Source organism: Fusarium proliferatum (genome assembly GCF_900067095.1).
Source record: "Fusarium proliferatum ET1 genome assembly, contig: FPRO_scaffold010, whole genome shotgun sequence".
In the NCBI taxonomy this organism is placed as follows: domain Eukaryota; kingdom Fungi; phylum Ascomycota; class Sordariomycetes; order Hypocreales; family Nectriaceae; genus Fusarium; species Fusarium proliferatum.
In genome coordinates, this window is record NW_022194799.1 from 2,213,724 (window position 1) to 2,241,718 (window position 27,995).

Below are 27,995 nucleotides of genomic sequence, written 5' to 3' on the forward strand. Positions count from 1 at the left end.
TGACAAAATTACTGTGAAACACCTGGCACCATTGAAATAGGAAACTTGAGACATTGTTTATATGTCAACCTAGTCTCTCCAGCTCTAGGGAAGTAGCTCGCGAATGTCGAGTCAACTGAGTCTCAATCCGATGCCGAGTCCACGCACTGCAACCGTTCTAACAGGAGGCTACTTCGACAGGAAGGACACCAGGTCAATTCCAAATTCCCGCTTCACCGCCAGCCGAATCCATAGTAGCCAAGGCATCCACTTCGTCAAGCTCCTCGATGACTGGAAACACTTACACTATCACAGTACCCTCAGGAACGATGTCCTCTCCAGCGCACGGCTTGTCTACTACAACTATGGTCTCAGCACTTTCTTCGTCCTAGAATCCCCCGCCTTTTCAGCAGATAGATCTGAATTCCAGGGGACATAGTCGTCTTCTGCGCCAGAAGAAATGATCTCCAGGACAGCATCATCTGACGGGTCCGCTACATAGCAGAATAAGCCAGATAAGTTATCCGCGTCAAACGATATTTCGACGATAAGAAATAGATCAGAAATGTCAACTGAACCTGGGATTAGGACTTCTACGAACGATGTTCTACAAACTCTAACAACATGTAGTGGTATCAGTACACCAGTTCCTGGCTACTATGGAAACCTCTACAACTAACCCAACAACGATTCCAACCTTTGACGCCTGTGTCTCGGCCATAACCTCTCCAGATGGAGAGATCCCCCTAACCGTTCGTGAAGAACAAGGTTCAGACCTCCACGTTGTTACTGTAAGCCTAGCACTGGTGCAATTACAACTACCACCAACATGTTACCTGGCCCTAAACTTAGTGGCAGAAGTCCGTGAACGTCTCATTGTCCGGGGCATCATTTGCTGAAAATGTCATGCCAGTCACGAGAAACATTGCCCCCGGTGATGAGGACGACGAGGCTACTACCATCTTTCCGACTCAACCCCAGAATCTGCTACGTACTGTGATTCCGTGGATGAGCTTTTTGAAGCTTGTTATGGCCTTGGTGTGACCGTATTCACCTACTTTGTCGACATAGAGGGCGATGGAGATGGAGACTCAATCTGTCCTTAACTTTCTACGAAACAGATGTATGTTGGGTAGCATGGCACGAAACTGCGGTTACTGGGTCTCTCACAATGTTCATTGTCACTGAATTGAAGCTTATTCCATTACACTCAATGATTTTTTCGATGTCCAAAAGCTCCGCCTGTGACATAATGGGACAGATAAACATCCAAATGACCCCAACTGTCACAGCCTACCTCTGCGCCTTGACACGGCAGAGAACCCATCCAAGGTAGATTGGCTTCTTGCTGACAACACCATTCTCCGCAGTAAGATCCTTGGTGATAGGCACAGTACCATACTGATCCTTGTACATCTGGCATCTGATCTGGTCCATCTTGGGAGGTTTGACGCCCTTCACAGTAGAATATACGTTGACGAACTCCAGTTCTGTGAGCTTGTTGTTTTTCTGGTGGGTTAGAACACCGAGGGGAACGTTGAGGGGAAGAGTGCTGTCCTCTGGCTCGTTGACGGTGAGGATGGCGACGCCAACGTGAGGCTTTTCGGCAGGGATGGCGGTTACAGTGGTAGAGAGAGCGGCCAGGCCAGCGAGAAGAGCTGGGAAATGCATGATGAACGAAATTTGTTTTGGCGATGGTAATCTTTGATGATGGAGTTGCTTTGTTGTCTGATGCCTTAATTTACTTGGGAACAAGACAACCCTTTATACTTTATTCGATGCTATGTTTTGGCTAAACGAAAATTGCAGCATTAATGCATGTTCTGTCAGGCCACGTAACAATCGGCCAGTTCCCAATCCCTCCAGAGTAAGCAGCCCTCTGCCTTTGCTTCGAGACTCTCGTTACCATTACCCTTGTCGTTCTCCGCAACAGAGTGCCCTTGACAGAAACCCCGCTCAAAGTGGACACAGTTCAATACTGACAGAAACGAATAGCCTATACCAAGACACCCTTCCGGCCGCTACTACATTGGGGCAGACTGACACGAGCTTATTGATGTTAAGAACACATGTCCAAAGCTACAAATGAATCATGTAGTAATGGATCGCGTGACATAAAGTAAGCCGACATTGGTAGGAGACGCCCGAATGCGAGAATCCCCAGAGTGAGTAAGCTCAGTGGTTAGAGTTATTTATCCGGGACCCCGAACCAACCTGGTTGAGCTGATCTGGATGACTGCATGAGGCTATGCCCTGGCTGAAAATCCTATATCGTAATTCTCCAGAGTCAAGGTGTATGAAATCCACTCCGGCTGATCTGAGCCAATGCCCTGCGCCAATAAGCTTACGGTTCAAGTTCCTGTCTCGTAAACGGGGCAGCAATCGGATGTTTACGAAATTATTGGCTGCTTCTTTGAATGTTCACTGCACCCTTTTTTAAAGCCGCCTCTGTTTCCTCTTTTCGAATCCTCTGTGAACTGTCCGTCGCCTCATTGGTCCTCGCTTCTGATCACGTGTAAGCTCTCGACGAATCTTGATTGCAAGCGATGCCGATCACCACTCCACTTTGAACGTTGGGCGCGGAGAAATCCCAAGATGATCAGTTTCATATATCGCGCTCCTAAACTCCAGCCCAATATCTTGTTGATGACGGCACAACCCGTGGATTGCGAAACTGGTCATTAAAAAGCCCTGGTCTGGCACCAGGCTATCGAGTTTCAACCGGCCCGCATCGTGTTCTGGCAAGGCCGATCGTGTTTTCTAGAGCTTTCAGGCTTCGGATGAAGCCTTCAACTGGTTAGTCACCGTGCAGTATTGTGGTAATAGGAGACTGATAAGCGTAGTTGCTCGCCATGGTACAGCAAGTCGCTGTGGCATTATATGACCGGGGTGACTTCTCTCGTGGGGACAAGCGGCGAGTCTTTGGCTATGAGGCATATCACTGGGCCATCATCATCATGCCCGATGGTCACGAGGAGCGAGACTACCACGCCTTCTCTGCTACCGATGTATCCGAGATCAATCCAGTTACCTTTCGCATGCATAACCCTACCATGACTTGGTGGCTCCGAGCCGAGGAAAATGTCAAGCCAGATGAAAACGCCAAACCGCTTGGGTGTATCATCATCGGAGAAGTGCCAGAGGATGTCACGTTTCCTCAACTAGATGACCTGTTTCACTCTATATCCCTGCCGGTAAAGAACACGCATCCGCAGCAGAGCTGTGTGACTTGGATCGTGTATGCCGTACAGGCCCTCCAGGAGCAAGGTTGGGTAACGCAGTTTGATCTCGATGAGTTCAAAGACCGGGTCGTCTCTTACGCCGACGAGAGGATGGAAGGATCAAGCTCACAAGTCATATTGTATCAATCTTAGCAGTGTTTATATGTCTTTTTACGTTGCCAGTATACCCTCTCATTCCAGAATTCACCAGCTGGCTATCATGTAGCCCATTCTAGTGAGATATGAGACCTAATGCTATACAGCGGAGGATATCTAAGTCATGGTGTATGAGTCTCAGTTCTAAAATTGGCCCATTATTGGCAAAGCATTGACTCTTGCTGTGAATGAGGTTTTCATTAGCACTGAGTTGAGCACTCTTTGCTTGGCTTACAGCATTTGTAACTTCTTTGACATCATAAGAAGCACTGCCAGACTTTACCTCTCCACCATACAAAGAATATCCTCTGATCCCGACAATAGGTTGACGATTTGGTGGCCAGATACCTGTATTTGAGGTCTATCGTCGCAGACTAGCTATAATTATGGCCTTCGATATCAAAGACGGCTTTGAGTTCGCTGTATGATTGTGCTCTCTACGGAAGGCGTTGATTGAGTGATTAGGTAGACCGGCCTCTTGTTCGGTGACTACTCTGATACGGAACTTTGCATACTTATGAAGAAGGGGACAGGAAGATGAATGAGATTTCGATTGCACTTTTCGAAGCGGACATGCGACATGGGGTGCAAATGATAAATGGTCTGAGACTGGCCTGTCAACTCATCAGAAATGTAGCTGGAGATTGGGGCGATGAGAATGTTGACACCATATTCCAGAAAGGTCAAGCATTCCGTTTTGACCTTCAAGTCGCATTAGCGCAAGGCGAATTCGGGAATCTAATTGATTGGTTTATAGAGTACGCAAGGTCTTGGCTATCCTATAGCTTCGCTTCAGCTCGCAACTAGGCGTCGATCATTTCTTTTTCCGTGGTGAGAATTTCTAGACGAGATGGTCGCAGGAGCGGCTTTGAGGACATGGCAGATGTTTGAAGGAAGATGCTGGGCAGTACTACTAATTTCTGTTCAACCTTCACTAATGGTTGTTGGTCACACATTGTATCACTACCCAGAACTGTTTCATTGGGGAATTTTTGTGGCATTGACTTGTCTCTTATGAGTGGCCGCGAAATAGGTCCTGACTTTGCATACTGTCCCCCCTTCCACCGAACCACTCCCAACTGGGATCTGTCGCCAATTGAATTGCAATCGAGATAAACTACCCCTGGGACCAGTATCCTGTACCCTCAACTCGAGAAGCAGGGCTTACCGGAAGATCCAGAGGCCCCTTGATTGACGTGCCATCGTCAAACGTTAATGAAACCTCGTTGCGGCTTCCGATTATTCCGGTAATTTGCTGGGACCCCTCGAGGCTCTCAAGAGAGTTGTACTGCAGAGTCGCAGAGTTGCTTTCGAAGGGCGCAGTTGGTGGGCTGATGGTGCCTGAGAAGTGGTACAAACCGCCGTCGATGCTGAATGTAGCGTTGAATCTACCGGGCTGGCTGGATTTGATAAATCCCTGCGTAGAAGACATCTGTGACAGAGTTAGAGGCTTGCCGGTATTAATCAAAACATATAAGTGACTGACCTTGAATATGTAAATGAAAAGGCTAAGTAGGGAATGTTTGTAGGATATGGCTTGTTGTATATTGGACGAGGAAAGAAAAGCGGCTTTCAAGCAGGATGACCTCAATATAAATATTTCAAATCCAGAGAATTCCACCATTGCTCGCGCTGTTCATGTTGTAGAAGGAGGCCCAAATTTGCCGCTTCTACAATGCTCAAGAACTTCACCGCCGATCAGTGTCAAAGCGATGAGACAGAACACGTATCGCAGACTGTCCACTAGTTTCGCATCAGCTTTCAGCTACCGGCTGATCTTTCCTGTATCAAAGCAGATACTTTGAGGCCAGGTAATTGATCTGCACTGAAAGCAAGCTTTTTGAGGGGTTTGTTGAGGATGAGAGATCACCATTTCGGAAGACGTCCAATTGACAGTTGACGCTTCCAATAGCGCCCTGCATGTCTCAAGTCTCCTGTCGCTTGGCGCATGCTATAATATGCACGGTTGACGTCTTTACGCTGCGAGTAAGAAATTAGTAAAGGTGAAAATCAAGTTGCCAACTATCAATTGACGAATCGATGTGCCTCAATTCACTTTCAACTCTAGCTAGTGAGACAAGATATGCATTGCGTCATCAGAATCAAAGCACAGTTGCCATTTCGATCATAGATTGTTTTTCCAAGATAACACTAGTCATCAGTATTGGAAGTCCAAACTATCTCTGTGCAGCTACCAACTTTCGATCGGCCATGTAGCTGAAATCCTCAAGTACTCATTGCAAGGAAAAGCCTAGGAACGCCGATGATAGACGGAGCACGTGCATTCCTGATCGAAAGTGGTGGTTTGTGATCTCAGGCTGTGTTTTATTAAGTCTTTACGATCAAAGGCTCCCGTACATGATGTATCTATGAGCATACTTTCCAGCCTCGTATCCCTAGACCACCTGGTTGGATAACAAGGGTTTCACTAGAGAATGTAAGTGAGCTGTCACATTTTTTAGTGCAAAGTCAGCTTTGAGCTGGCTGGTGATCTTTTCCACATTCAAAAGAACCGGCAGGTCCGGATGCATAGCTAGGCAATAGCTTGCTCAGCGGTGTGCTTCATTCTGCTTCTCATTTAATCGGGGTCATGACAATTGGGCCACTGCATTTGACAGCTGTGCATAGAATGGCTACATAATACTGTCTGCATAAGCGCTGGCGACACGTTACAGAGGCGAGGTGGACTCATGACTATGAAGTGCATCGTCTTTCTGGGCGTGAATTCGGGGGCCATCGATCCTCCACGATTCCGCAGCTAGCATAATTCCTCCGGGTTGTGCAAACCGTCGTGGAATGTCCTTTGAGCTTCCCAGAAACTCAAAATGCAACGCAATGATAAAACTAATATATATAGCGACCAGACTATTCGAGGCTCGGCCAAACAATGAGTATGATGTTCAAGAGCCATGGTGTCTAAATCTCGTTCCAGCTTCAGATATTTCGGTTCTAGAGTTCTATGGAGGTTTATGACAGATTGGAGTCTTGTATAAGCATGTGTAGGTTCGAATTCTGCGTTGATCGTGTTCTTTTGTTACTCACTCTAGTCGATGGACAAACTGAGTCTGTTTTGCCTTTGTAACCTTGGCGATTTTACGTGCGCGAGTATGTGCTGAGCATTTGGTCGAATCCGTCAGCGAATGACAAAAGGTGGAGGTTTGTTGATTCAACGTTGGGAGAGAATACAGGCTCTTCAGTGCACCTGGTCGTAGCTGCTCCCCTATCGACCGCACCGATTACTGGTGCTAAAGCGCTGTAGTGCACGCGACATCACGTTACACAGGGAATGTATTTCTTTTTCTTGTGCAGCATGGTTGCAGTTGCGTTACACTACTGAGCTTGAAGGTCCTCGAACAGTATGGGATGTTGTATTTTCCAATATCTGGTCGCCAGTCCATGAACAAGATTTATGAGGGCCAGGTTCAAGCTCTAGCTTCAATTGGCATGCAATTCACCAACAGTCGGCGCTCGCCTGGATCGCCAATGTCATGAGAATATCATGAGTACTAATTACTATACTGGGTGACTAAGCTTCTTGTATTAGGAAGCGATACTCTCAGATTGATAGTCGTCGTAGACTATTCTCCGCCCACCATCCAACGTCTGTAATCGGGTCCCAAGGCAGCCTCATGGGGCCAGCATTTAGGGCAATGCAACCTTAACTCGCCCATCAACATATCATGCGATAGCTGTACAAGTTGCCTCAGCTGGCGCAAAAAGCCATCATCCTCAAACATACCGCCAGTGAAGAGATCCAGTTCTATCTGAACCTTCTCGCTTATCCAATGCCTCCGTTGCCATTGAGTCTTGTAGATAAGTCGCTGGTTCTCTGCTTCGTCTAAAGGCACTATGTAGTCAAAGGTAGAGCAGGGCCAATCGAACAGAGTTATGCGGAATTCGATACGGCCATCGTGAGTGTTTCTTACTTCCATATGTTCCCCTCCCAGTCATTTGGAAATTGGGGGGATGCGGAGCGGTTAGGCCTCCACTCACCGGGGTTGTACGGAGGATGCTCCATTATTGGTGAGTTATTTTGACGGAGACTTATGTGGAATGCAGGGAGTTGTGGTGAGCTCTTTGGCCAGTGGAATATAGTCGGTGCAAAATATTTACTGGAAGAACATGCTCGCCCCTGTTCGCCTTTTATAGTTTGGTCCATGCCGTGATGCCCTGTTGGATGCGCTTTTGCATCAGCTTTCGTTCAATGCTGTCTGCTGAATCCATCAGTCAGAGTAAACCATGCGTCACCCATTGCATCGCCCTGATGAGAGGCATTGGGCCATTCATTCACAGTAGGTCACTTCAACATTGAATAAAAGGTTCAAACATAGGCGCCCTCTATGGGGCTAATGACTATTGATGAGGTAGATGTTGCCCATCAGGATAAGGGGTCTCTAAGGGCATCTAACAACCGGTTTCAAATCAATGATGCTTCTGGTTCACGGTGCGCATACAGATGGATGTAGTAAGGTAGGTGTGATTGATGATGACTTTATTGTGACTAACTGACGAAGGGCCATTAAGATGTTACGATTCATTTTGATAAATGACATAATCCATTATCACAGTACAGCTGTTCTAAATGAATCGCCAGCCAGGCCACGCTCTAGTAAGCGTATCGGGTAGCGCCTGTGTTTCCTTCCCGATCAAGCTTCTTGTTAGTCTTGACAAGCCAGATCTTCATAGCCCAAACGCCGATAATACACAAAGTCGCAAATCCAGCATTGCTTGCCATTCCAATCAGATATCGCGGTCCATCTGACTTAGGGTACAGGTACGCAGTGTAGATGTACGAAGCGTTGGCGATCACGTTGACAATCGACAAGCTGACCGACTTCTTCTCCGCCGTTGATCCAAGCGTTGCGGAAACCCAGCCAAGAATCATTGAGTTGACTGCATATGCGCCACTGGCGAACAGGAAACAAGCAATGTATCGAGCAGGTGTATTGAGCGTAACACAGGAGATGATGTATCCGACGAGTGCCATTCCCATACAGGCAGTGATATGCCAAGTTCGCTCGTTGAATCGGCCTGAAGACCATCCTGCGAGGTATCCAAAGAAACCAGAGACAAGGTAAGGTGGGCAAGTCAGAACCAGAGTGATGGTGCTGTTGAAGCCGAGGGAGCCGACGACAGTAGGGAAGAAGTTGTTGAAAGAACAAGCAGAAAGATGCATGTTCTGGATAAAGCAGAAGAGCCACAGGCGAGGGTCGCGGATGGCTTGGAAAAATCCAGCTCGAGCTCCTTTGCTCTCTTCCAGACCGACAGTATCGCGTATCATTCGATCGTGGGCAAGTTGTCGTTCTTCTTCGGTCAACCATCGAGTCGTCAAGGGACTGTCAGCCAGAGTAAAGATGCCGACGATGCCGACTGCAAAGGTCAAGACACCTTCAATGATGAAGAGCCACTGCCAGCCTTTGAGTCCGTGATGTCCATCGATTGTTCCGAAAGTGGCCGCCGCGATCAAACCAGAGAAGGACGTCGCGAAGATGTTGCCTGAATATAAGATCGACAGTCGCATAGCAATCTCCTTTCGTGTATAGAAGATTGCCAGTAGGTAAAGGGCTCCTGGATAAAAGGGGGCTTCGGCGACACCGAGGAAGAATCGAACGATGACGAGGCCTTTGTAGTCTTTGACGAGGGCGGTGCAGGCTGACACGATGGCCCAGCCCATCATGCAGATGGACATGTACAGCGAGGGACGGACGCGTTTCGAGGAGATGAGCATGTTGGATGGAATTTGCATGAGCAAGTAGCTTATCACAGGTTAGCGTCTTCGCAACAAAAGAAGAAGGTATTCATCATACCCGACAAACAGGATTGAGATACACGTGTTGTACTGCGTTCCCTTGAGGCCAAGATGGTCTTCGAGACCATTCAAGCGCGCCTGGGCAATAGCATTTCGATCAAGCTACCAATGTCAGCACAGTCTACCAACAGCCAGGACTAAACTCACGTAGTTGAGGAAGTACATCGCCCAAAGAGTAGGCATGATGCGAAAGTCCAGCTTGCGAACAAGACGAATCTCAGCTGGATCCGTCTTCTTCACCGCACCAGAGTAATCCGCCTCTGGATCAACAAGGACACCAGGCTTCTCAGCTCCATCAGCAACAGACATTTCGACAAAATTGTCTTCAGGCTTTTGCTCGATGCTTCCACGCTTGGAATAGGCAGTCATGATGATTTTTAAGAAGTTGTAGAGGTGAGTTGAGTCTGGGGAGGCCAAGATTGAAGCGAGTGGTCTGGCATGTTATATATCTGAGTCTCGTGCCAGTAGGAGAACTTCTCCACGGGTGAGTTTCCTGGGGCCCCGGATTCCCCCAGATCAACATTTGCTAGATCCAGTCCAGACCTCGACGCCTCATACTCTCGTGGTTTAGTGGCGGAGGAATAAAAGACCGCGGTTGGAGTGCGGGGGAGCAACATGGCTGTTGAAGGTGCATGTTGGTGATGGGGTTGGGACGCTTGCAATTACTTGATTTAGTTAAAAGGCTTTGGAGAACCTCCGTTGGGGTCTTCGGATTGAAGAGTGAGCCTTCATGTAAGATGCTATTGCCAAGCTCATGATATGACATGGGCTTGCAATTGAGTGCCACGAAGCCTCATCATGCCTCCTTCAACGTCCCCTTCATTACGGTATATAGCGCTGTCACCCGAGCCTTTCCGCCATTGTCTCGGCATGCACGCGGTCAACAGCCTATGTACTTTGAGTTCTCGTCTTTGAGACTGCCTGCTGATGTTTCTATTTGGGCTTGAATATTGCCATGATGCGACTAACGATACTGGGATACTTGTTACGATTATCAATCGATATTTGTTGACAGTGTTGGAGGGTATGGAATTGACCAATGATTGCCATGGGGTGACCTGACCTGACGGAGGAACAAATGTCCACGGAGGTTTCATCGTCCGCTCTTCGAAAAACGACTCTCGTGATAGTAGTTGCCAACAGAATTTACTGGCTACTCTCGCAAGGATGATGGGGTTTGTGTATTGAAGCAATTAATATTTAACCGAACGGTTTATTTTGCTACAGTGCTGAGTATGGGTTGTGATTTGTCCCAAACTCGCACGTTACAGTGCATTGTCGTACTTGTGTAAAAGGAATGGCTGAAGTCAAAGAAAACACTACCTATCTAGCATCTATTCTCTTTGGAGATATAAGGTCTGGGTCTCGGCACTCTTCTTCTTGTTTCTTTCCAATTCATTGCATCTGTTCATAAATGTCATTGGTTTTGATGTTTCCATAGAAGGTCAAATATCTATGTAATTACCCTATGCTCATTGAGAAGGGTCCGTGCGATCGCCTCCCCCTGGCTTATTGCAGAGTACTTTATTCACCACCTATACTTCTCGTGAGTCGAAGTCACTTCGTTAGAAGACTAACACCGGGACTCGCAATGAGTTTGAGTAACTGTTGCAGCAATGAACAAATTCATTTTTTGGGCGGCCGGGTCTTGCAGCACTAAACAGCAGAGATTATTCGCGACCTATTAATCTGAAACTGGTTTACTCAATTGCATCCTTCTAGTAGGTCTTATTCTTTGATTATTTGCTGAGATTTTTCTCTGAATTGAATACCCAGCATTCGCTGCCAAACTTCAAGCCTCATATCCAAGGCATGAGTTTCTCCGCGTCAAGACGTATCTTTTCCTACCAAGGCAAAGTAACCATCCTAGAGGATAGACTTCATCAACATGAGTTGGGCCCCCGACTCCCCAGTCGAATTACCTGATGGTCGTTTGGTCTGTGGGAATCATGGCTTGGTCGTTTGCGGAAGCTGCTGTGTCGACTACAGCTTTATGGATGACGTCCTTGACGATGACGCAATCGAAGGGCGAGTGAGACGTCCAGAAGAATATGAAGACGATCTCGACCGCGCTGGCGCTCTAGATATTGAGAAACTGGACCCCATCCGCCACATGGAAATATCTTGAGGCAGTGAATCAGTCTTACCAACAGTTTTTGTACCGCCCCCTTCAGCAACTCCGCAAAGTCTGTTCCCTGCAGGCATTGGACGCAAAGCTCACCCACCTGTGACACGATTTATTCGAGCGGACGACCCAGAGTCTCTTCTTATCTACACCGACGGTGCATGCCTCGGCAATGGACAAGTTGAGCCCAAGGGAGGATGGGCATTTGTTTTTGGACCTCAAGAACTAAACACCACTGCGAGTATAAACGAACGTCTGGAAAACCAGGGTCCATTGGGCGATTATGCTAACCCAACCAGCAACAGAGCAGAGCTTCGAGCTATCATCGGCGCCCTTCGTTACAAGAACTGGGCGAGCGAAGGATTCACCACTCTTGTCCTGGCGACTGATTCAGAATATGTCGTCAAAGGTGCAACAGAGTGGATCCGAGCATGGCTGAGGAGGGGATGGAGGAAAAGCGACGGAGCGGTTGTAAGCAATGTGGATATGTGGCAGGTATTTCTTGGGGAGGTAGAGCGCTGACATGAGTATGCTGTCAAGATTCAGCTTTGGAAGATTTCGCGAGAGTGGAATACTGAAGCGGATCGGTTGGCGAAGGAGCGTGCACAGCTTGATGAGGAGCTTACCTATAAAGAAAGGCTGGGTATCGTCCCATGATGAGAAAGGCACAAGCTTATGGGCGAGCGGCAAAAAGCGGAACATGGTAGCATGATCTGCCGAAGAAAATGGGGTCCTGGTCACGAGGAAACATTTCTCGCCGGCTTCTAGCTTATTCGTCTAGAAGGATTATTGGCCCTACGTTTCAGGTGCAAGCTGAATGTGCAATAAGCTTTAGCTATTGTATTAAGTCGCAGTGTGAAATTAACCTTACATAACGGTATTGCTCTGCTGAAAAGCAATTCTGCTCAGCTTGACTCGCGCTACTGAATTTGAGGTCCGTGATTGCACATTAGCGCAACGCCCATTCGCCATGTAAGCTATCTGAATGGTGGCAAGCCACAGGGGGAAGATGATGCGGAATTGCTTGCTCCAAGATCAGAGGCCTGTCAAATTCGGTTCCGCGACTCTATTGCCCACTCCAGTCAAGCATCCCTATTAGAGTTGACGCAGATGCATTTGGTGGAAATGAGACTTTTCTCTGGGGAACACGATGAGACCATAAAGAGATAAATAAAGACCGAGACTGTCCATTACGCAGTCAGGCTCGTTCTTTTTTGACCTCCAACTTCACTCTTTTCTTGTCTTCTTCAGTCACTCATTTAGTTGCTCAAAATCACTGGTCTTCACCATGGTCGCCACCCGTTTCCTCATGCTTTCTATGGCCGCTGCCGTTGCTGTAGCTGGACCTTGCAAGCCCCAGAGTTCTTCAGTCGTTTTCTCCGAAACAACCCTTACCACCGCGCTCCTCGAGACGACTTCCACCGCAGTACCCAATGAGACCTCGACGTCCGAGCCAACAAGCACAATCGTTGAATCATCGGTAACCTCTGCGGCCGAAACGACAGAGACCACTGCCGTGACAACTTTCACATCGGCTGAGACTACCACTGAGGCAGCCACCACGACTACAGAGGCTGCGACACCTCACCAGGATATCACTTGTCCTGCTGCACACGGCCAGTGCGTTGGCGATTTCAAGATCGAATGCGGTTACATCATGACTGGCGGTTTCAGTGTCGAAACGGGTTTCACATCGACTCTGGACGACTGTGCTGCTGCGTGTAACGGCGACTCCGGTTGTGCTGGCTTTTCTCATAATGGCGTCAGTTGCTACTTGGTCTCGTCTCTGTATTCGACTGCACCCGCAGACTGGGTGACGGGTAAGAAGTCGGGTTGTGCTCAGTAGATGGAAGGGTGCAATCAATCAGTCGTGCCGTCACAAAATCGCATTACCAAGGTGTCACCAAGGCAATTGAATAATGGATCCTCATCATTACCTTTCATGTATATAGTCTTGCAAACTCCTATAACCATAACCACTACATTATTATGGTCAATTCTTAGACCGTTTCTCTGTATTCAACCTCGATCATAATGTTGGGACAGTTCGTTCCCAGCCATACCATTCAACGAGACTCGCAGTAAGCGCAGGGATGTTGTGGAACCAAGTTCGCAGCCCCATTGGAGATGGCCTGATTCTGGCAAAGAGGATCTAAAGAAATAAGAAGGACTGCTGGCGCAGGAGCTCAATACCTCTATCAAGCGATGTAATGTGAGCAGTCATAGCAATAACTGTGCATTAATCTTCTGTAGGCCCCTTATTTTTGAATGATTCCGTGGGCTTGTCATTGTGATGCAAGGACAGGCTTGTCTGAGAGATCCTTACCGCCATTTTCGAAATGCGATAGCAGCATAGGCAATTTTTTGTTGAGACTTCCACTGTAAAGCCATTTTGCTACGAAACTTGAACAGAGGTCTGCTCTCGAGGTTGAACCATGATTAACAGCTGACGTTTGAGTTGGCATATCACATTGGTGTTTACTGCTTGTTGGCAAAGCTTAGGTAGTAAGATGTCTAGGCCATCTGCAGCCTTTGTATAGATAAGGCTTGATGAGTTGACCAATAGTCTATGTATGGTGCGTTCTATTTTTATCTTCAAGTGCCTAAGGGATATGCCTAACAAAAAAGACCAATTACATTTCCGGGGTCGGGGTGAATGAGGCGTCTCTAAACGTTCTTGATTGGCTCCGTTCTGTAAGGCAACTGGTTCGCTGACTGCCTCACCTCGCACCCCAAAACCAACCCCGCTGCACCCCAAAAGGCACCTCAAACTCATTAACCTCGATCTCACCCCCAACATCCAGTCTTTCAAAAGAGTCGATCTTGCCTCAGCGAACTAGCCTTACAGCACGAGCCTTTCTTATCTCGTCACTTTTTTTCGTTTACTATACTTCTGGCAGAGCTACCCACCATCCCCCATGGCCAATCCTCAGCTTGGCCATCATCAAGGTAACGAAGAGGAGCTAGAATGTCTACGCCAAAGTCAGTCACAGAGAGCACAGCCACTCTCAAGGCGCTACCTCTGGTCTGAGACAGACAAAGTAGAGACCAGTGACTCGAGAGTTGGTACGCCCGTGGCTGACTCGGACAATCATCGAAAAATACAGCACAGGCCTCGCAAAGCATACGTGAGAGACGACATGAGCATCTGTAGGTTGCCAGAGCAGGCAGTGAACTCAAAGTATGATATTCCTCCCAGGCGTTGCCGAGAAAGATCTCCTGCGCCGGTACCACCAAGCAAATGTGCCAACGATAGCCCATCAATGGCCCCAAAGCCCCTTGCAAAAGACACAGCCGAAAGCGATTCCCTTCCAAACCCACCCTCTGGGAGCGAGTCAACGATGATGCAGCAACCAGAGACTCGGCCTATCAGCCAGGAGCAGCTCGTCGCTGAGGTCGAAGGTATTTATGCCGGCCTTGTTATGGTCGAAACAAATTGTATCGAATTCGAAAGGGCTGCATCTGCCATCTCAGACTTTGAGAGCGCATGGGAGCAGGCTTTCTTTGAGCTTCACAGTATTCGATATCCCGAGTCATTGGATGATTTCATCGTTCATTTGAACACCTCTTCTGTCGAGACATCACAGTATCACGACCTTGAAGCGCTCCTTTCCGAAGTGTCTTTACGCTCACGGAGTTTCTGCCGCCTTAACAGTCGATTGCTGCCACTTTTGCAAGCTAGAAAGGGTACGCCTTCAAGTGCACGGTTCGTCGAATTTATGACGTTAACTAAAGCTCTCTCCGACATACTCAGCAAATACAGTTCGCTGCTAGATTTCACAGACACAATTCTTTCAGGGCTGTTTGATTTGATCACGTCGATTATCAGAAGGTTGAATTTGAGATTCAGATCCGCCTATGAGGAACTGAAATGCAGGAACCGCCCAACTCAGATAATATTTGAGTTTCCCAATAATATGCGGCACGTCTGTACGACGATGCCCTGGACTATTTTGTCTGCATTGCTGGTACTATGGGGTGTTTGCTGGATGTTCATCATCGGTCCTGGTGATCTTGAGCCCGAGAAGTTCAAAGCTCCTGCCCCGACGTTCTCGCCAGCTCCAGCTGCCTATGACTTCCTTGAGAATTCTGGCGCAGCTTACTACGAACGTAAGAATCCTTGATATTGCTTCACTAGACACTTCTAACGATTGGCAGTTGGCCTGCCGAGCGTTCTTATGCCTGAACCTAGTAGTACAGGCTTTGATCAGCACCCTACTATCGACAGCCTCCTATTCACTGATGATGGCGCCGGCATTGATCCGATTTACTTAGTCCAACATGCTCCTCAAGATCCAGACTTCTTGTCCTTCGACGTCTTACCGAGGAACAGTGCAGGCATCGTGGAAACGTCCGCGAAGGAAGACCTCACTAGAGAGCTACCAGCTGCTGTCACCCCAGATCCAATACTACAGACCTACGGAGACGCGAACCGCCAAGATCCATTCAACCAAATGGTTAATATTGCATTGGTTGGTCAGGTTGTTCAAAATACTAGGTACGTAACGAAAGACCTACGCAGCGTCACATCAAGTAACAAACTCAAATACAAGCAGTGACCAGAAGAGCATATCTTACTTTGCATGCCCGAAATGCCAGCAGAGATTTGCAAATTCCTTTACCCTCAACCGACATCAGACAGAAGCGCACAAGGATGCAGCATCCAGCCCTGAAGAGTCATTTCCATGCCCGAACAGAGGCTGCAAGAGGTCCGCAAAAGGGTCCCCCTTCAAACGTCTTTACAACCTGAATAGACATCTTCAAGTTTGTAAACACAATCCAAATGTTGTAACTTCATCGGCCGAGTCGGACGTGACGGAAGAACGACCATTGTCTCATTCAATTTCAACACCAGCCTTACCTGATGCGCTACAACCAGCGGAACCACCATCAGAGGGTTCATCAGGGGACAGCAGCGTCAGGAAAAGATCGAGGCCAGAAAAGGATAATGACTGGAGTGAAGAGTCACTGCTGAGAGAAATGAAAAAGAAGTTAAAGCGAATGGCTCAAGAGGTCAAAGAGAAGGAAGATGCATATCTGCAGGCTCGGGAGGGGCTGGAGTCTATCCAAAAGACCATCCAAGTCATGGAGGACTCGCTCCGAAAGTCCTAGTCGGCGTTTGACTCATCGCTCCGAGAAGGTCAGGCTTGAATATCGATAGGATAGCAAATCAGATCAGATGAATTGTTTTTGTAAAGGATATCTACATCCGCAACACTCACTATACTAGACTAGGTAAAATCTTACGCATATCTAAACGCTGAATATTCCCTCATTCGACATTCGACATGTCAGGCGATGGATCGACATGCCGGTCTTGCATCTTGAACGTGGGATTGCCGCTGTCTATATCTTAATTGACCCCTGTCTGACAGAGAACTTCAGACTGGCCTCCACTAGATCCCAACCATCTACCACTAATCTGAGTCTCAAATATTTTGTCGACTGCTAGGCTGAGAAAAGTCGTGGATCCCGCTTATCCACATGGCAGGCGAGGATTGCAGAAATGTGATATATCATTGCGGTCCAGTGGCCAAAATGAGCTTGCCTCGGCGTTACGACTGGGTACGTCAACGCTACTGCAACAAATAACTTGGCAGGCAAATGCCGAATTTCTGATGATGCAAGTTCGGCACGAAGCAAGGTGAACCCAACAAAGTTTGTGTAAGTATGCATGCAGTGCCGGTAAGAGTTGTAACGTTAGAACCAACAACCAACATACATACGAGACACATGCTTTACGGAGCAGCACCGAGTTAATATAAAACTAAACGGCACGTGCGGGAGCGGACCGGAGGCTATCCGGAGCTAGACAACAAATTGCAGAAGAGCCACTAGCATTTCTCAAGTATTCGTAATGCTCATGTCGCAGGCCGCGCCAAACCGCAAAAGGACAGTCTACAAGGTTACTGCCTGGATTTTCAGGGCACACTAGACAAGACCATGTTACTCTACAGCGGCGATGGGGATGGGGTTTGTGTTCCATCGTTGATGAGTGATTTTATTTAGTTAGACGAGGGCGTACGACTGAGCCTATGCTTGATTGCTGCAACGCGTGCTGATACCCACTTGTTCCCAGCAAGAGGGTCCTGGAGTGCCTGTTGATACTCCGTAGATTGCGGGCATGTCTTGCGGGCTGCCTTTGACAGGTGCTTTAGTGGTGCAACATTAGATATGCCAATGTTGTCCGTGTCCGCGTCGCTTGGCATACTAATCAACAAAATGAGATTGGGTTAATTAATCGTACTGAATACGTTTAAATATTAAAATGGATTGCATCAATTCGCAAAGATCGCAGAATTGCCCCTCGTTATCATTTCCTCATACCACTATCATTTAGCTCGGCACTAGACAACAGCCACCAGAGAATGGTCATGCTATTTTCAGAGCCGTTTGCACTAGAGCAAATTTGCCCCAGTCATAACCCCTGTCCCTGACTAGTATGGTAACGGTCTTTCCAAAGATTTGGACAGACGGAATTGAATGGCAGCAGAGAGACGTGTCGGACTCTGATTTGGCTTAATGAGCTTGTAATCGTCTGTTGATCAGTAAACCATCGCACAAGACACTAATTGCCACTTTATCGTCATGTCATACCGATCCGAGTCAGTATCAGATGTTAAACCAATGCTAGCGAAGCTATATCATTCTGGCAAGGTCAAGGGTCCCTCACTAAGCCTCACCCGCCAGCCCGCAGCTAGAAACAAGTTCGTGCCGCTGAAGAAAGCCGTTCGTTGCTCTAGGGAATGCGGGCTAGTCTCAGGGTTAGCCACCTGATGCAATCAGTGAAGGGTATCCGGAATGGTGGTGGTGGTTTGCGTAACTCTCACCAGGTCTTTGCATGGTTGAGCCCTTTTTGATTCGGTATCCTGGCCTCATTTGTTCTAGTGGCCGTTGTTACCTTCCTCCAGTGTTTTGCGCTGATCAGGAAGGCTTGGGAATACGACCCTGTTTCTGGAATCGTGGTAGCATTGCGCTTGGCGGTACCGAGGTTCTGGCTCTCGTGACAGGCGGTGTTGTAACCTTCAGAGTGTCATCAGAAAAGAAGGTGTAGCAGCCGTAGCGCATGGAATCAACATTGAGTTTAATTAACACGCTTCATACAGGTTTCGAGGATGCTTCAGAAAAGCTTCTTCGATCGGGAGCTAGAATCAGTGTCATGAAGCCGCATGGCCCTTCTCAAGCCATGTCGTTTCAAGCGTCCGCTCGATAGTGGTGATCAACCAACCCCAACTGACTTGAATCTAGTCCCGCGTTATCACCGAGGCTCCATTCTGAATGCCACTTGTTGATTCTAGAAACGAATTGGTATTTTATTGAAACATAAGAAACGTGAACTAAGTCCGTAAGTGCTAGAAATCAAGCGGTATCAAAGCTGCTGAAACATGGATATCCCTTCTACGCCGTAACCTTTTGTTCATGGTATCGACCTCGTGTTTGAGTCCTGGTGGCTTATCGAGTCTGCGCTCGTGACACTTCCTGTGACAGAGGTGCTATTGAGAGACTCCATCTTTGCCATCTTCTTCCTCTTTTCAAACTCATCCAGCAATGCATGGATGGTGCCCAATGGAAACTCGTGTATCATGGGCCTTGTAGATGCGGGGCAGACGTTTGACTCGTGATCCTTGAACTCCTCCATGGCAAGATTGAGTCGTAGTAATTGCTTCCACGAAACGATCGCATCACCAATTAAAAAGGTCGGCACCCTGGCCATGGCCATCTCTTCGAGGATCCAGCGCCGGTGGAAGAAGTTCCTGTTGAGAAAGTCTGCAGTTCCAATGGCAGCGTCGCTTTGGGGGTCGAATAAGTGGATAATGGGAATTGCCCACTCGTGATGGGGTGAGTAGTTCTCGGGGTGTTCCTCTTTGTCGCCGGGTTCCTGCCACGTCTCGGGCATCGCATTGTCAAATGCTTGGATGAGCTGGATACCAAGATCTGTCTGCGGTATCTTGAGTCCCACCCAGCCCACTACCATCTGCGCGCGCTGGTACACGTGGTACATGATGACTCTGCTCTTGGAATTCTCCCTCGAGTCCATCGAGTTGACGCAGATGCAGTCGATCCATACCCGCAGCTTTGGCCTGTTGTCCACCTCTCTCCCACCCAAATGCCTGAGAAGGCTCCTCAGCCAGTTCGGTGATCTTTTCTCCCTGCCCAGACTCTCGCTCGATTTGCTTACGGCGGGGTAGAATACGGCTCGGACATGTTTGAGGGCGAGGGCGATGTGGACGGGGACGGGAATGGGACTTCGGTCGAGAATGATTCTGTCTTGGTCTGCGGGGTCGCCGAGCAGTGAGGAGATGGCGATGAATTCGACATCTCGGCTTAAAGGGAGAGTGACGAGGCGACAGACGACTTGATCGTTGACTGTGTTTGCAGGTTCAATCTCCAAGAAACGGACCTCGTCTTTGGAGGTGCTCAATCTGGAGTAATTGATCCTTGGACGTGGTAATTCGGATGCCATTTTCGTATGGTGATGCACCAATAGGTAGCTACGCCGTACTGCAATGCAATGGGCAGTCAATTAATGCGAACCTCCGTGACGGGCTGTTGGTTTGTCCGTCTGTCTGTTGGTTGTTGGTTCGTTCGCGTATCTTATGCACGTCGATGTGTCAGGAAGGTGATGGCAGTCCACTCTCGGCACTGCTTGTCAGCAATATGTAAGGATAAACCCAAGAAGATGGTTCAGAGCAGGCAATTCTTTTTTTCCTCCTCCTCCCCCTGGCCAAGCTCCCACTTTTATTACATCCCCGCCCCCCCTCTCCACTAACTTGGTCTAGACTGCCCCTAGGAACCATCCCCGGCACGCAGACGGAACCGTCCACGGAGACCATCTCTAGCGTCGTGCCCGTACTGTACTGCACACTCCCTCTGCAATCAAACCGGACCAGCAGACCAGATACAAACAAGAATCAGGCCTACATACTAGTAAGGTGCTCTAGCTAATGAGTATCAGCCAACCGCCAACATGCAGGTCAGTGGTGGAGTTGCAAAGTCCCTTAAACCCCGTATCTTCCGCTCCCGCTCGCTCTCAAAAAGTAGCCAGTCCCCTACATCGTTCCTGTCGGCGAACAGCTCGTTTGCTAATTAATACCCCAAAGTCCAAGTCTTTACCTTGCGACCTAAACGAAAATCCTCATACACACAATGGTACCCAGCCTAATCACACCGCCTCCAAGCCGCTCTGGAGAAGCCACACTACCAAAAGATGCCTGCCTGAACCCGGTCAACGTTGCCGAACCCGAGGGTCACTGGATTAAGCTTCCAGAAGCACTGTTCTCGTCGATTATGGCAGTGGAACCAGAAGTCAATCCCTTGTACAGGACATCGAAAGCTTTATCAGACGAATGGCTGAAAACGTAAGCCCACTTGGGACAAGAGTCCATGAGACATTGCTCGCTAACAGCCCTATTATACAGCGCATTGCGCATGAACGATAAGACAGCGGCCATCTGGAGTCGGCTTGATATTGCATATATGAGCGCAATATGCGCCCCGCATGCTGATCTCGAAACACTTAAGCTGATGAATGACTGGAATGGATGGGTCTTTGCATTCGATGACCGTAAGTCAAGCAAACAAAACCCGAGACTCCAATATTCTAGAACGGCCCGCGCCGCCTTTGCAGACTTACATACATACAATTCCACGGCTGAAAAAAAAAAAAAGTGGCTTCCGCTAACAGAACAATAGCCTTTGACGAGGGAACATTTGCCAATGACCCCATCAAAGCAGCTGAAGAAGTCATCTATACACTCGCGACCCTCGATAATATCCATCCCGTAGTATCGCCCGACGAGAACCCATTGCGACATACCCTCCAATCCTGCTGGATGCGTTTCAGAGAGCGATCGAGCCCAAGTCTACAGTACAGATGGAAGAAGCACCTTACCATGTACTGTGTCGGAGTGCTGCAGCAGGTTGGCGTCCAGCATAGGGCAACACGGCCTACAATCGAAGAGTACATGGACATGCGCGCTGGTTGCGTAGGAGCTTACCCTTGCATTGGGCTCATGGAGTAAGTACCGTGCCCTACCATCTTGTTGATTGCGATCCGCGGTTTCAGTCGCTGCACTGTAAATGTCACTGTAAAAAGGAAAAAACAAGACCAAAGACCACAAGCGCGGTTGGAAAAGTCTTCTAAGTTTTTTTGGCGGTTTCACCTTCGCCTAAGGCTATCCTTGTTCTGGCCAAGCTGCAAGCCATCATTCCACGGTAGTTCGACTCGATTGGCGCCCAATTGGCCACTGAGCGGGAAAGTTCCAGGCCTGAGATTTGACCAATCATAGCGACAGAACATCACTAACTGGGCCATTCAGGTTTGCCGAAGGCATTGATATCCCCCAATACGTCATGGACCATCCCTCAATGCAGGCGATATCACGAATCACCTGCGATTTAGTCACATTGTAAGACCTTCCAGAAGCCTTCCATTCTCCCCGCTGACAACGGCAGACAAAACGACTTGTGCTCGTACCGAAAAGATTTGATCCAGGGTGAAGAGAGTAACATCATCTTCATCCTGAAGGATCAGGGCATGACTGATCAGCAAGCCGTTGACCAGATTGGGGAGATGCTCTATGACTGCTACCGAAGGTGGCACATGGCCTTGGCGAATCTGCCGTTCTGGGGTGAGGGCATTGACAGGGATGTCATAAAGTTTGTCACTGGATGCCGAAATATCGCTCTCGGTAACCTTCACTGGAGGTACGTGCAACCGCCCCTTTCACTTCACTTTGATATGCTGACGAGAGCTACAGTCTATACACATTCAGATATCTTGGCAACGATGGCCCAGAAGTCAAGAGGACTCGCATGATGAAGCTCCCTTAGGCGAAGAATTATTGGGGATGAGAAGCGAGAAGCGAGAAGCGAATTGCGTGGAATGATGTCGTGAGCTGACCCTTCAGGCGAGAACAAGGGGGTTTTCGCTTCTAGAAGGAAAGGGTCAAACCCACTTTAGATACCCGTATACGAGAAATTGACTTCTGTTTCAGTTGGTTCAACTTTCATTCCAGTAATTGTGGCTTTCGTGCATGCAGTTTGAAAACCGGTTTGCGGGTGTTGGCTCTTGGCTGTTGGTTGTTGGTAAGACGGGTTGGATGAGGAATGCCGATTATCTCCGAATTCCTGTGATCTTGGAGATATCCTCATATCTTGAGATGTCTTGGTTGTTGGCTCTCAATGCTCAGATAGTCAATTCAAATGATAGACAATGTTGTAGATCGTATATTGCCGTGCGGATGAGACAGGCTTTGAAGTCGCATCTAGAAGTAATGCTGATCCAAACAGCCAACTCCGACTACCTGCATGAAGCGGCACCAATTAGTGTCAAACAAACAAATTCGCCTCTTGTCGGAATCATTCCTGTTCATATTTGTGGAAACACAGTAAGCAAGGAGAGTATCAGGGTCTTGGCGAGATGGGTTCATCAACTGTAGCTGTTATCTATACAGGCTTTTCCAACCAAGAGTTATGTATCCTCCACAGCCTCATCCGCAATCAACAAATGATAATTCAACCGCGGGTCAAGTCTACAGAACTAATTCAAAAGGTATGTGACCAAAAAGTATAAACATGGCACTAGATCCATGCCAAGCAAGACATTGCAAAAAAGATATCCAAACGACGCAGGCCTGATTCGAACAGACGCCTCCGAGGAGAATAGATTTCTAGTCTATCGCATTAGACCACTCTGCCACTGCGCCTTACGTAATGGATGTGAGAGTGCTCGGAGCATAGGAGTCATACTCTTGCAGACGTTGCAAAACGAAAGGCGGTTGCCATTATTCTCGTTTGTTTTGGCAACGCTCAACAAGCCTTGTTATGAGATTGGCCTGTATCTATTAGAATACTGTTAGTATGGGTACAGGCAGATCAACATAACTGTTAAACCTATACTTCAAAAAACAGGTTGATATTCTCCTCTTGAATATCGACACCAACCAAGAAGAGTGTCAAAACATTGACTGATAAATTAAACAGAGCAGGATATCTTTACCCTGTGTTTATTAGCTAACTTGTTGGCTGGAGAAGCTGGCCCTTGCTACTGCAGTGGCTTTCGTTTTAACAATAGGATACCCTATATCACTCATAGGACTACTGAAAACTAAAATATTCACCTTCCTTCGTCATCACACTTTCTTGGCATACAAGTGTTAAGAAAGTGGCCCTGTCTACACCAAAATCCTTAACAAGTGCACAACAAACATTTCAATCTGCGCTTTGCGCAGTCGCAAGTCGCAGCGATGGCTTCTCTCCCGTCCCCCCTCGGCCCCGCCCTTGATCTAGGGGTCCACACTCCCGCTAATCTGAACCGAAGAGCCCGTGCAGCCCTCTTGCAGAACAGCCCCGCGGTCGTGAACAGCCCCATTGGTGTTTCACCCAGACCTGGGCGGACGGCCCAGACACCGTCCCGCCACTCAACGCCGCCCCCTCGAGTACGAAGAGCTGAGCGTGCCAATCCCGCATCGACCCCTGAACAGCAACCAATCTCTATTATCGAATCGGCCAATGATCTCGCGCGTAAACACGCGGAAGAGTACGACGCCAAACTAATGGTCTTCCAGGCCTTCTGGCGCCAAGCTTGAAGAAGCCAACAAGCAATTCACCTCCGACCGCCGACGTTTCGCTCAGAAGTTTGTCGACAGCGTCCTGCGAAGAAGTTCTAGCGATGTACCAGGTTCTAAACCTACCTACAGCAGTGTCGCCGCCGCCTCGCTCCCCGCTGACCGCGCCCGCACAGCCCACCAGCATCATCATCATCAAAAACAAAGCACCGACAAAGGGCCCACCTCATCGCCAAGAGCAACAAAGCCCCCCCGCCCCCCCCGACAGGACCTCCGCGTCTTCGTCCGTCTAGAAGCCGGAGCTCCGGCTAGGGACCATAGCGGCTATGCCATCCGGACCCTGATCAGGGAAAAACTCGGCACCGTCTCGGAAGGTCACCAGTTTCGGTCAGGTCGGGATTGGCAGTCCTTACTGGCCGACCATGAAACACGCGATTTTCTCGTAGAGAAGCAGGCCGAGTGGGCGGCTGAGCTGGGAGCTACGGCGGTAGAAAAAAACAAGGAATGGCATACTTACGTGGTCTCAACTTTCCCAGAAGACTGACCGACTTTCGCGGCAACGAGGTGGATAGTGACAGCGTTGTCAGTGATGAGATAGAAATCCAGACAGGGCTCAAGCCCGTTGATATACGTCCTGGAAGACAATTCTCGGATAACCCTTTGACCAAGGCTCTCCTTGTCTCCTTCCTGAAGCCCACCAAGAAGAGGTTCTGGTCCCTCTTCGGGAGCCGGGCGGCCAGACTCGTAGACAAAAGCGACGTACCCCAAGCAGTGCGAAACGTGCTGGGGCTACCACTTTACCCGCAAGTGCCATAGACAGCCAGTCTGCCAACGCTGTGGCAAGACTGGCCACTCTGGAGACGACTGCGCTGCATGGGAGCAGTGCGTCAATTGCTTAGCCACGAGCGCCTGTACGTGTCACCCGGCCGAAGAAAGTGCGTGGCGTCCTCCGCCGGCTCAGCAAAGAACAACGGGAACACATCAGAATAGTGGGCGCTGAGACGTACCGACAACGTCACTTGGATTCACAACCAGAATCCCACATAGAAATCCGACAAGACACGACCGAGCTGCTGAGGGACGATACCCCAGCAGACGAACGTCCAGACGCTCGAGACTCGAGCCCGGCCGCGTCACGAGCACCTTCGTGCATCATGGTGGCCACCGCCCCCAGGGCGGGTTATGAAATGGAGGAGCCCGAGCATCCTAGACCAGGCTCGCCACGAAAGCGTCGAATTGTACTCATTACTCGTCCTCATGACCAGGAATAGATATTCGCAGACACGAAAGAACGACAGGAAGCCGCTCAAGGTCTTCCAGGCCAATGTCGGCAAGATCCCTCCGGCTCACGACTGCGCTCTGGCACTGGCTGACTCGGAACGATATGACATCGTGCTCCTGCAGGAGCCGTGGACAGCCCATACGAAAACGCGCTGCCTGACGAAGACCCATCCTGCTTACGACACGTTCACGCCAGTAGAGTCCTGGGACAGTAACGATACTCGACCTAGAGTGATGACATATGTCCGACGAGACCCAAGGCTTCTCGCTGACCAGATACGACCGTTCCAGACTCGCGATATTCTCTGGATCACAATCAATGGCGTGACTGTAGTCAACTTCTACCGCCAGAACGACGAAAGGGATGCCCTTGACACGCTGCTTCGATGGCCTGTCCCGGAACGCTGCCTCGTCGCTGGCGATTTCAATGCTAGACATCGAAGCTGGCAGACAGGGCAGACTACGGACCGCGGCCAAGAGATTGCCGGTTGGGCATCAGAGAATGACATCGACCTGCTTAACACGTTAGATATCCCAACAAACCCACACGGCAACACAATCGATCTCGCTTTTGCCAACATCCCACTTGCTGAAGCCACTGTTGAGGACCATCTCGCCACTAGCTCCGACCACTTCACCCTCAGCTTGACTCTCCCCAACATAAAGCCCGCTCCACTACAGCCGGGCAAGATTCGAGTGACGACAGAAGATGAGCTTAAACGATTCGTCGAGATCGTAGAGCTTGGAGCCACAGAGATCCCCCTCAGAGATTCAACGCCCGCGGAGCTGGACAATCTTGCGTCTTCACTTGTAAATCTGCTAACATCAGCAGCGAAGGCAGTGGGTCGGCCCTCACGGAAAGGTGGCTGCCCAGCTCCATGGTGGACAGAAGAGTGCGCCTGTGCCGCGGCTGCATTCCGGGCCATCAGAAGGAGGCACCCCCTCAGCTTCAATCAGGATGTTCAGATCGCCAAGAGAGACTTTCATCGCGTGGTCCGCCGAGCAAAACGAAAGTACTGGCGGGAACTCATCGATAGCTTCTCCAGCAGCAGTGCTGTCTTCAAGACCGTCCGGTGGCTGAAATCTCCGGGGCCCTTCCAGCCGCCTCCCCTGCAGGTCGACGACGCTGTATACGAAACTCAGATGGACAAGGCGAGCGCACTTCGGGGAGCGTTACTGGAACGCCGAACTTCTGATGACGATATTGGAGACCCCTGGACACCAGTCTCTCCTCCTCGATCGATCACATTCTCACCCGAAGTCTCCCTAGACGAGGCACAGCATGCGACTATCCATACAGGCAATACTTCCCCTGGGGCGGATAGCATCACCGTCAATCTTCTCAAAGCCGTGTGGCACATCGTCGGGACGCATATCCGTCGTTTGTTCGAAAGGTGCCTCTCCTTGGGTCATCACCCGGAACCATTCAAGCAGGCGGAGGTGGTCATGATCGCGAAGCCGGGACGACGAGACCTCACAAAGCCAGGGGCATGGCGACCCATCTCCTTGCTCTCCTGTCTCGGAAAGGGGCTGGAAAGATTGATCGCTCGCCGCTTGGCGTGGGCAGCTGTTCACTATGGCGTCCTTCATCCACAACAGGCGGGCGCTCTCCCCAAAAGGTCGGCAACAGACCTGGTGACCGCCTTGATCCACGATATCGAAGAAGCATTTGCACGCAAGAAGGTGGCCACCCTGGTCACGATGGATATCCAAGGTGCCTTCGACACCGTCATGCGCAAGAGACTAGTCTTGCGTCTCCGTGAACAGGGCTGGCCCGACCATCTCGTCAGATGGGCTGAGTCCTTCATGAAGGATCGTTCAGCCCGCGTGAGGTATCAAGACACCCTCACGCCCTTCGCTCCTCTCCAGTGTGGACTGCCTCAAGGCTCACCAGTATCGCCCATCCTCTTCCTGCTCTACACTGAGCCAATCCACCGACTAGGCAACCCTCAGGGCCGCTTCGGCTACGCAGACGACACGGCTATCCTTTCTATAGGCGACACAATAGATGAAACCACTGCAACGGCCTCCAGCTCCATCGGCGAGATGGTTCGATGGGGTGCAGCAAATGGCGTTTCGTTTGACCCGAAAAAGACCGAAGTCATGCACTTCTCTCGCAGCAAACTCAGGACCACGCCGGCTATACGCCACGGCGATGTCGAGAAGCACCCCGAGCCAGCCATACGCTGGCTCGGCATCTGGCTTGACAGCAGGCTATCGTTCCGCGTTCACGTCGAAAAGTGGGCGGCCAAGGCGCATGCCGTCGCCTATCATCTACGGGGTCTCGCCAACACGATACACGGCCCTCTCCCAAGCGCCGTGCGAAGTGCCGTCATGGCTTGTGTCGAGCCGGTACTATTGCATGGATCTGAAGCCTGGTACCCGGGCACCACCAGACCGCGATGGAGTCAGCCTAATAGAGACACGCCATCGAGCAATCAACATCTCATACAAAGAATGAACAAGGCCTTACACCAGTCCATGAGAGCCATACTGCCCATCTGGAAAACGACGCCCATCACCATCCTCCACCACGAGAGCGGCATACCGCCAGTTGATCAACTCTTGGAAAAACGGCGATGGAGATTCTCCGCGCGGCTCAAATCACTTGACGACGCTCATCCTCTTGTGCGGAGAACGTTGCCAACCCGTCAACCTACCTACCACGATCTCATAAAGCGAAGGTATCAACAGGCAGAAAATAGCTTTAGAACACGACTCCGACGCACAGATGAGCTTCTTGTCTCGTGCAGGCGTCCTAAGCTCCTCCAGAAACGCTTCCAACAAGAAGAGATGCCACCACTGCAGACAGCATCAAAGGAGAAGACAGCCAAGGCCTTTCTCCGCTGGGTCAA

General features: G+C 49.5%; 13 protein-coding genes and 1 non-coding gene across 14 annotated transcripts; 8 read left to right on the forward strand and 6 right to left on the reverse strand.

Moving 5' to 3' along the window:
- Positions 1–544: 544 nt before the first annotated feature.
- On the forward strand, positions 545–1,167 carry FPRO_12237 (uncharacterized protein; the record flags this gene model as incomplete). Its single annotated transcript, XM_031221798.1, is given in 4 exon segments — positions 545–605; positions 610–770; positions 832–1,017; positions 1,051–1,167. Coding segments are annotated over 4 exon segments (525 nt in total).
- A 105-nt stretch (positions 1,168–1,272) lies between these two features.
- On the reverse strand, positions 1,273–1,650 carry FPRO_12238 (uncharacterized protein; the record flags this gene model as incomplete). The annotated part of the gene is made up of 1 exon (XM_031221799.1): positions 1,273–1,650. The coding sequence occupies one exon, from the start codon at positions 1,648–1,650 to the stop codon at positions 1,273–1,275; it is 378 nt and encodes a 125-aa protein (XP_031087321.1).
- A 1,181-nt stretch (positions 1,651–2,831) lies between these two features.
- FPRO_12239 (uncharacterized protein) lies at positions 2,832–3,353 on the forward strand (the record flags this gene model as incomplete). Its single annotated transcript, XM_031221800.1, has 1 exon — positions 2,832–3,353. One exon carries the CDS (start codon positions 2,832–2,834, stop codon positions 3,351–3,353), a length of 522 nt encoding a protein of 173 aa, XP_031087322.1.
- A 1,120-nt stretch (positions 3,354–4,473) lies between these two features.
- On the reverse strand, positions 4,474–4,788 carry FPRO_12240 (uncharacterized protein; the record flags this gene model as incomplete). Its single annotated transcript, XM_031221801.1, has 1 exon — positions 4,474–4,788. One exon carries the CDS (start codon positions 4,786–4,788, stop codon positions 4,474–4,476), a length of 315 nt encoding a protein of 104 aa, XP_031087323.1.
- Positions 4,789–6,934: 2,146 nt separating this feature from the next.
- On the reverse strand, positions 6,935–7,374 carry FPRO_12241 (uncharacterized protein; the record flags this gene model as incomplete). The annotated part of the gene is made up of 2 exons (XM_031221802.1): positions 6,935–7,281; positions 7,350–7,374. The coding sequence occupies 2 exons, from the start codon at positions 7,372–7,374 to the stop codon at positions 6,935–6,937; spliced, it is 372 nt and encodes a 123-aa protein (XP_031087324.1).
- A 588-nt stretch (positions 7,375–7,962) lies between these two features.
- FPRO_12242 (uncharacterized protein) lies at positions 7,963–9,534 on the reverse strand (the record flags this gene model as incomplete). The annotated part of the gene is made up of 3 exons (XM_031221803.1): positions 7,963–9,112; positions 9,164–9,267; positions 9,313–9,534. The coding sequence occupies 3 exons, from the start codon at positions 9,532–9,534 to the stop codon at positions 7,963–7,965; spliced, it is 1,476 nt and encodes a 491-aa protein (XP_031087325.1).
- A 1,580-nt stretch (positions 9,535–11,114) lies between these two features.
- Positions 11,115–11,947, forward strand: FPRO_12243 (uncharacterized protein; the record flags this gene model as incomplete). Its single annotated transcript, XM_031221805.1, has 3 exons — positions 11,115–11,197; positions 11,299–11,761; positions 11,831–11,947. 3 exons carry the CDS (start codon positions 11,115–11,117, stop codon positions 11,945–11,947), a joined length of 663 nt encoding a protein of 220 aa, XP_031087326.1.
- Positions 11,948–12,578: 631 nt separating this feature from the next.
- Positions 12,579–13,136, forward strand: FPRO_12244 (uncharacterized protein; the record flags this gene model as incomplete). Its single annotated transcript, XM_031221806.1, has 1 exon — positions 12,579–13,136. The coding sequence occupies one exon, from the start codon at positions 12,579–12,581 to the stop codon at positions 13,134–13,136; it is 558 nt and encodes a 185-aa protein (XP_031087327.1).
- Positions 13,137–14,208: 1,072 nt separating this feature from the next.
- FPRO_12245 (uncharacterized protein) lies at positions 14,209–16,402 on the forward strand (the record flags this gene model as incomplete). The annotated part of the gene is made up of 3 exons (XM_031221807.1): positions 14,209–15,400; positions 15,449–15,788; positions 15,847–16,402. 3 exons carry the CDS (start codon positions 14,209–14,211, stop codon positions 16,400–16,402), a joined length of 2,088 nt encoding a protein of 695 aa, XP_031087328.1.
- Positions 16,403–18,707: 2,305 nt separating this feature from the next.
- On the reverse strand, positions 18,708–19,754 carry FPRO_12246 (uncharacterized protein; the record flags this gene model as incomplete). Its single annotated transcript, XM_031221808.1, has 1 exon — positions 18,708–19,754. One exon carries the CDS (start codon positions 19,752–19,754, stop codon positions 18,708–18,710), a length of 1,047 nt encoding a protein of 348 aa, XP_031087329.1.
- Positions 19,755–20,437: 683 nt separating this feature from the next.
- Positions 20,438–22,123, forward strand: FPRO_12247 (uncharacterized protein; the record flags this gene model as incomplete). Its single annotated transcript, XM_031221809.1, has 6 exons — positions 20,438–20,649; positions 20,710–20,855; positions 20,984–21,308; positions 21,610–21,699; positions 21,746–21,997; positions 22,051–22,123. The coding sequence occupies 6 exons, from the start codon at positions 20,438–20,440 to the stop codon at positions 22,121–22,123; spliced, it is 1,098 nt and encodes a 365-aa protein (XP_031087330.1).
- A 793-nt stretch (positions 22,124–22,916) lies between these two features.
- Positions 22,917–22,998, reverse strand: tRNA. Its single transcript has one exon. It is a non-coding gene; the product is annotated as a tRNA-Ser (tRNA).
- Positions 22,999–23,538: 540 nt separating this feature from the next.
- FPRO_12248 (uncharacterized protein) lies at positions 23,539–24,675 on the forward strand (the record flags this gene model as incomplete). The annotated part of the gene is made up of 3 exons (XM_031221810.1): positions 23,539–23,831; positions 23,860–24,318; positions 24,396–24,675. 3 exons carry the CDS (start codon positions 23,539–23,541, stop codon positions 24,673–24,675), a joined length of 1,032 nt encoding a protein of 343 aa, XP_031087331.1.
- A 441-nt stretch (positions 24,676–25,116) lies between these two features.
- Positions 25,117–27,698, forward strand: FPRO_12249 (uncharacterized protein; the record flags this gene model as incomplete). The annotated part of the gene is made up of 2 exons (XM_031221811.1): positions 25,117–27,547; positions 27,607–27,698. 2 exons carry the CDS (start codon positions 25,117–25,119, stop codon positions 27,696–27,698), a joined length of 2,523 nt encoding a protein of 840 aa, XP_031087332.1.
- Between the last annotated feature and the right edge of the window lie 297 nt (positions 27,699–27,995).